At 41.4% G+C, this 7,147-nt stretch overlaps 1 protein-coding gene across 1 annotated transcript; it reads left to right on the top strand.

The window, feature by feature from the left end:
* The first annotated feature begins 600 nt into the window (after nt 1-600).
* On the top strand, nt 601-5,675 carry MRGBP (MRG domain binding protein). Its single transcript, XM_019470667.1, has 4 exons — nt 601-723; nt 1,284-1,365; nt 3,090-3,164; nt 4,233-5,675. The coding sequence occupies exons 1-4, from the start codon at nt 622-624 to the stop codon at nt 4,421-4,423; spliced, it is 450 nt and encodes a 149-aa protein (XP_019326212.1). The 5' UTR covers nt 601-621; the 3' UTR covers nt 4,424-5,675.
* Nucleotides 5,676-7,147: the final 1,472 nt, after the last annotated feature.

The raw sequence follows: 7,147 nt of genomic DNA, 5'->3' as shown, positions 1-7,147 counted from the left end.
CCGGGCCCCGGGCCCGCTCCCGCCGCGGCCGAGGGCCCCGGGGCTTCTCCCGAGCGTGGCGGGGCCTGTGGGGAAGGAGGCGCCGTGCCCTCCCGGCCTCCTCAGCCGCCCCTCCTGGGGGCACAGAGCCAGCCCCCCTTGCTCCCCTCTGCCTTCGCCTTTCCTGACTTGCTGCCTTATACTGCCGAGGGCCCCGGGGCTTCTCCCGAGCGTGGCGGGGCCTGTGGGGAAGGAGGCGCCGTGCCCTCCCGGCCTCCTCAGCCGCCCCTCCTGGGGGCACAGAGCCAGCCCCCCTTGCTCCCCTCTGCCTTCGCCTTTCCTGACTTGCTGCCTTATACTTTCCTTCGGTTGTTTTTCACGCAGCTTCTTTAAAAGCTCTGGCTGCGGCCACATGTTGGCGTTACCTGGTGGGGCACCCTCAGCCCCTCTCCGGAATAGCACCTGTAATGTAGGGTGAAATACCAGCCAGGCAGGGCTTCCCGGATTGCCGTGTGTCTCTCCCATACTGTATGATTTCCCTGTAACGACAGGATGTTTTTTTTAATTGCGTGGCGTAAGTAAAACTGTCAGTAGTGTTAATCGCACTGAGTTCTTCCCCTAGGTGTGAATCGCCATTTCCACATGATTTGTATCCGAGATAAATTCAGTCAGAATATTGGACGGCAGATTTCTTCCAAAGTGATTTGGGACCATCTGAGCACCATGTATGATATGCAAGCTCTTGTGAGTATAGAGGGTTGGTGCAGCCATGTTCTTATTTCATATGGTTCAGGAGTTTTGATAGGCCAAAATCACTGGGCCTGTCATAGCTTTCATGGTACGAAGAATTACGTGTCGTTCCAGTGGGTCGATGGCATTTTCCCTGTATAAAAGTACATCAGATGGGAGACAATAAAACCTGCAGTGGTTTGTGGTTGGTTTTTTTTTTTTTCCCATACTGTGTTCTGACTTTGTTTATTAAAGTTGCCTAAATGCTGATCTGGCAAACGTTTACTTAGGTACTTAAGGGTCAAATAAGGAGGTTATAGTGCGTTTACCTAAGAATTTGCCATGTTTGGGTTCCTGAAATGATCTCAAATGACCACACGTCACAGTCTCGGATATCTTGACCTTAGTAATCAGTTTGACATCAGCAGCCTCCTGATTCTCTAATGTCTGAAGTGTCTTGTTAAGAATTATTTAGCTACTAATTGCATCTAAAATAGAACTTGAGATTGCACTTCTAAATCCAAATTAAAGTTTTTACCAAAGTCATTCATAGGGATCTTTCTTTTCTTTCTAAGCATGAATCTGAGATTCTTCCGTTCCCTAATATAGAGAAGAATTTTGCTCTTCCTGATGAAATGATTCAAGAAGTGAGAGAAGGTAAGATGTGATAGCAGTCTCTTATTCTTGGTTAACCTAATCTCATTTCAGAACGGGTAGTTTAACAAAACTCCCCCCAAAAAAGAACGTAACATGTCAATCCAACGCCATACACAGGCTGTGTGTGAGGCCCCAAAAAAGAACGTAACATGTCAATCCAACGCCATTCTTTCAGGCTGGTGTGTGAGGTGTATCGGGAAAAGGAAGTGTTAAACAGATACAAGTTTATCTCATGAATTTTTAATCAGCTGACTGAAGGACACTGTCAGGGAGCACTGTTTGTGCTGTTCATATTGTCGTTATCAGCCTCTGTGTGATTGACCACTGTAGGAGACAGGCTAGCGGGAGAGATAGACCTTTGGTCAGATGCCACACAGTGCTTCTCATATTCTTAAATATAATGTAGGTGGGATGCTAATACAGCACAAACAGGATCTGTTGATACCATTTAGATTCAACTTCTCCTTCTGGGTATACGCAAAAGATCCATGTGCTTCAATCAGTTTGCAGCGTGAAAGGCAAAATGTGCTTCTTTGCAAGGTGATTAGTAGTTTATTGTGGGTTTTTTGCACTTTGTTGAGACGGCTGTAATATTGCATCAGACCATAATTTCTGCTAAAACAGATGATCTACACACTTTCATGTGGTTCATTTTGTAGCAAGATAATTTTTTAAAGAGTAGGAGCTATAGAGCTGATGAAAATAATGTTTTCTGCATTTAATTTGTATGCAATAATATTTCTGTGATAAAATTTTCTGTACCGATGATGATATAAGGCAGCTAAATAGCAATTCAGCTAATGTTTAAAAACGTACACCAGGAATATACTTGCTGAATGGCTGCAGTTTCAGTAGCTGGCGAAACTTGCTTTTTGGGCGTGGACTTGTACCTTATGCTAGTATAGCCATCTCATTTTTAGGCTATTACTATTTTTAATATGGTTCATATGTCTTATTTTTAAAAGCATTACTGGTTTTTAATGTCCGATGGTAGATTTTTCATGAGTTTTTTTTCCTCTAGATGCGTTAAAATTGATTGAAAACAAAATCAATATGAAACGTTTAGAGGCGTTTGTATAGATTCACGGTGGTTTCCTTGCGCTGTGAAATCATTTCTTTGTGTTTTTACCTTCTTGGGATTCAGCTACCTCGTTCATCCAAATCTCTCTCACTTGTGCTAAGCCTATCTGTATTGTCTAACCTAATAGAAATACGCAGCGGTTTGACAGAAATCTTAAGTTGAGCGGTGAGAGCTGGATTTTCAAAGTTTAGCTATATCTGTGTTACTTAGTACTGTTATCCAAGGTAGGAGCTAGGAGGTTCAGGCATCTGCCAGAGGAGTTCTTGGGATACTCTACAGTGGAATGCTTCTCAGTTACTAGGTACACTAAACTTTACACTAAAACTTCAGTATAAAATCATAATATAGCTAAGACCTTGCGATATGTTTTGCCTGTTTAGCATTTCACTTTCTTCGTGTTAATAATGTCAGTGGAACTTCTTGACATGAGACATCATCTTGTTCAGTGCTTTACCTTACGCTCGTAGTATGGCTGGACTGTTAGCTATGTTTCTGTATCACAGTGCTGAGGAACCGTTCTAAATAACAGCTGAATATTACACATTTGTTAACATTATGCACATATGCTGAGGCTGCTAATCCAGAAAAAATACATACAGCTCTTTAAAACCATCTAACCATTGCCTAACAATCCTTTCTGTAGGAAAAGTAATGATAGAAGAAGAAGTGAAGGAGGAAATAAAAGAAGAGATGGAAACGCATGCAGGTCCAGAAGAAGGTAAATTTGTAACTCTCTACTGTGTAATACGAGATTAAAAGACAACTGTAACTCTGAGAAATTAATGTTAAAATGTAAATCCCAAATATGGTGTACGTTGTGATTTGTATTCAGACTTAGCGTATGCTCATGCCAAGAACTAGAATAATTTAAGAATGCACAGAGTAAGCAGTTGCCAATATCTGATACTTCAAAAGATTTCTCCTTCGCTCCTAATTGATATGTGCAAAGTTGTATAGCTTTGGAGTGTTTTGGTTTTAATATGTACTTGACAAAACCCTGGGAGTCTGAAGTAATCTAAGGACCTCTGAAAGAAAGTTGAGTCCGGTTTTAGCCAACCTAAATACTCTGTGTTAGGATCTTTGTAGTTACGGGAAAAACAGGGCCTATAAATCAAAAAAGACTGTAAGATTGTATGCTTAAATCGGAAGGCGGGCAGAGTGGTTTTTTTATTTTATTTTATTTGCACTATCTTGCTGCTTTTAAATATAAGGCTTCTTTTCCTAACACTTTGCTGTAGAACAAAGTCAAATGTGAACAGTAGAGATCCTGCTATTTACCTTAACAGACCAAGCCAACTGTTAACTATATAATTTCATAATATTTATATCACAGAGTAAGTGGTGTTTTAAGATTGAGTGTAATAAAAGATCTAAAAATGTATTTTAAAAATATATTAAATTTCACATTTTGAGTGTTCAGTTTTAAAATCTATCGATAATACTGAATGTAATGACCGTTGCTGATTATAAATTTCATAGATTGGTCTTATGTTCTGTAAGTGTTCCTATTAAGTATTTTAAGTGCTGTTTAATTCCACTTAATGAATTTCATTTTTAGCCTGTCAAAATACACGCCTGTCTTTAAAGCAAATAATAAAAGCAAGATGTGCCTTTCTTACAGAAGATTTTTCCTTTAAAAGTGAAAGTAATACTTAAATGGTGGTTAAATATGCTGAGAATTGATTGGTTTGAAAAGTTTTATGTAATATAAAGAAATTTGATATCACTTCTTGTTTGCCTATGTGTATGACTCTGATCTGGAATCATTACTTTGATCCTATTTCAGTTTTTGCACCCTCTGGAAGTTTAGGAAAAGCAACTGAAAAGCCGAGCAGCAAAGAGAAAGAGAAAACTTCATCAGATTCTGGGTCCAAAGAAGGATCTGATAAGAGGAAGCGCAACAGAGTGACTGAAAAGGTCTTAAATGCAAACAGTAATCCTTCCAGTCCAAGTGCTGCAAAACGACGCAGAACATAAAGCAAGCTGTGAAAGAGAGAAGTAATAAACTCTGGAACATGAGGAGGGAACAGTAAAAACGAGTAGCAGGATAGTTGCTACGTAAACTTTTTGGGAAAGGCAAAGATATCTGAGCCAGGTATTTGAAGAATCTGCACATTGGCTTTATACATGCAAGACTTTGTCTGTCTTTCCTGATGTGTTTTCTGGTCAGCACCGAGTAGCTGAGCGATGGCTGCCTTCTCAGGGCGTTGGGGGAGCAAGCTGGCAGCGTTAAGAGTTTATGCGTATGTAACAATTCCGGTGGCTGCGTTTCGGACAGGTAACGCACTCTGTGTCAGCATAGTTCATGAAACAAGCGCTCAGTGAAACACAGAGCCTCAGTTCGTGAAAAGCATAGGTTATTTCTGTAAATTTGGGGTCTTTTTTCTGCCTTTGCTTTGTTGCTGTCTTTGAATATTACAGACCCTCTGTGGGTAGTGTTGTTTGGCCATTTTACTTACTGCAAACGTAGCGTTTGTATCAAATGTCTGGATTCGTTGGTTCAGTAAAACTAAAATTCTTTTAAATACAGGTAATTACTGAGTTGAAGTATTCTTTCGCTCGATTTGCTGGAGGAACCTTTACTTCTTTCACCCTTAGTCATGTAACATTTCTCAGTCTTTATAAGTTTATATACCATAAGTGAAGTGAAAATGGTAATGCCCCGTGAATAATAATTAATAAGTATCCTAAATAAAATAGCCAGTGATGTCACGTGGTTTTGTAAGGGATCAGCTGAGCTGTGCATGAACCTGGAGATGTTGCTTCATCCGTTTGTACTATAGTAGTATATAACAGTGGGTTTTGTACTTCATTATTTATTTTTTTTAAAGCAGTTTTAGTAGATGTTAATGGAATTGGTATTCCAAAATGTTAATTTTGTTCTACAACTTAAGATCATCTTACTGACATTGTAATGCTTATCTTTTATATGCTAGAATGTTGAGATTTGATAGAAGTTACTATTTTTGTGTTGTGAAAAGATGGACCGCAATCAACAAACACGTTAAATGGTGAATGAAGTAGGCTGAAGTGTTACTGAATTTGTTTCACCATATTAACTATCAGTTAATGAAAAGAAGAATTACTTCTTAATCTATCAGTATTGCCTTCAAGGTGAGGAACTAGGAATCTACTAGTTTTTGCTTCTGTTCTAGGTGCGTAACCAAGGTCTCGTCTGCCTTACTTGCTTCGTTTGTTTTATACCAAGAATAAATTTGACTTGTCTTTATTTTGCTAAATGGTAATTGTTGCGTAACTTGGTTAAAATTTGGTCCAACTTATTTTGAAAGTTGTTTAGATACCTTGTGTCTTTAGTGAAATTGGTCAAAAGTGCCTACCTGGTGGCTTGGTTTTTTTACTTCGTCTGGATTGTAGGAGCTACTACCCTGTTATTTCTCTGAGATATTTGATGAGAAATCCTGACCCGCTGAAGTCAATAGACAGGTTGCTGTAAGTTTCCACACTAGAGGATTTTCTCTGTTCTAGCTAGCATAACGCAACTGTAAAGTACTGAGTTGAGCAGATGAAGGGTTTTGTTGCAGCCTTTTGGAAGCTCAACCTGTTCACCCTCTCATACGCACTGGTGAGCTCTAGAAGGTCAGAACTCTGCCAGGATGGCCGCTATAACCGCTTTTACAGCGTGATGCAATCGCACTGGTTTAGGGTCTGAAATAGCGAGGCATAAACAAATTCCGAACCAGAAGGCGTGAAATGCCATGACTTTAGTGCTGTGCTCCAAGTGACAAGCCTTGCAAAAGGTAACCTACCCGCCGGGGAGCTCCGTGGAGCTCTGGTTTGAGGGGGAGATGCTACTGGTGTCTTGGAGGTTTTCTGGGTGGGCAGAAATTGAACTTTTATAACCTTACGTGAGGAAGCTCCTGGTTTTAGTTTTGACATTTAAGAAAAGTACTCAGATTAATTTATTTGTTGCTACTCCCAAGTTGCAGAGGTTGTAATCGTATGTCACTTACAGATCTGTCATCTAAGTGCTGAAAGATGAATGCCTCTTAATTCTTAAGGAAACAACAGAACTTGAAGCGCTGTTCGCTTTGTCATGATCTAGGTGGATCTTGGCCATAAAGTGCAGATTTTGTAACTTTCAAGTCTCGCGGCCTTGTGGGTAAATCCTGTTCATCCAAGGGGTTCTATTAAAAATCTTTTTGCTATACCAATGAAATGGGGGGTTTTTTTATAGCTTAAAGTAGAAATGCATCGGCATTAACATGTAGCGGTGCAGCCTCTCAACACCATCCTTGAAGCAGGGAAAGTCCCCTTGGGATTTCACGGTCAATCCAGCAATAACGGATTTTTTTAGGAATGTGTCGGTTGCCGAGTTAGGCATTTGGCAAACGGAAATGCTTTGAACGACCCGAGTGCTGCAGCTCCCTCCTCCCTTCCCTTTCACCGAGTCCTGCCTGCTTGGGAAGGCCGTTCCTGCCTTCGCTTTCCTGGGAGGGGAGTCGGGCCTCCTCCCGCGGGAAGGAGCGAGACGGGCGAGCCTTGCCGAACCGAAGGACGGAGGAAAGCGGCCGTTGCTGCCGTATCCCGTTTCCGGGGTGGATGTGGAAGAGCAGAATTACGTTTCCTCCGCTTTCTCCCCTCGGGTGGACGCGCGGAAGGGAAGGATCCCGGGAGAACCGGCGGCGATCGCCTGGGCGGCCGGCTGCGGGAGCGACGGGGGAGCGGGAAGGGGGCGGGCGG

This window comes from Aptenodytes forsteri, unplaced genomic scaffold, assembly GCF_000699145.1.
Source record: "Aptenodytes forsteri isolate BGI_AS27 unplaced genomic scaffold, ASM69914v1 Scaffold47, whole genome shotgun sequence".
Taxonomy (NCBI): Eukaryota; Metazoa; Chordata; class Aves; order Sphenisciformes; family Spheniscidae; genus Aptenodytes; species Aptenodytes forsteri.
Note: the sequence above shows the minus strand (reverse complement) of the source record. Positions and strands in the feature narration are given on the sequence as shown.

Coding starts and splice junctions, on each gene's coding strand:
- MRGBP (XM_019470667.1), top strand. CDS start 622: ATGATTTGTATCCGAGATAAATTCAGTCAGAATATTGGACGGCAGATT. Junction 724..1,283: donor TGTATGATATGCAAGCTCTT/GTGAGTATAGAG, acceptor TTTCTTTCTAAG/CATGAATCTGAGATTCTTCC. Junction 1,366..3,089: donor GATTCAAGAAGTGAGAGAAG/GTAAGATGTGAT, acceptor TCCTTTCTGTAG/GAAAAGTAATGATAGAAGAA.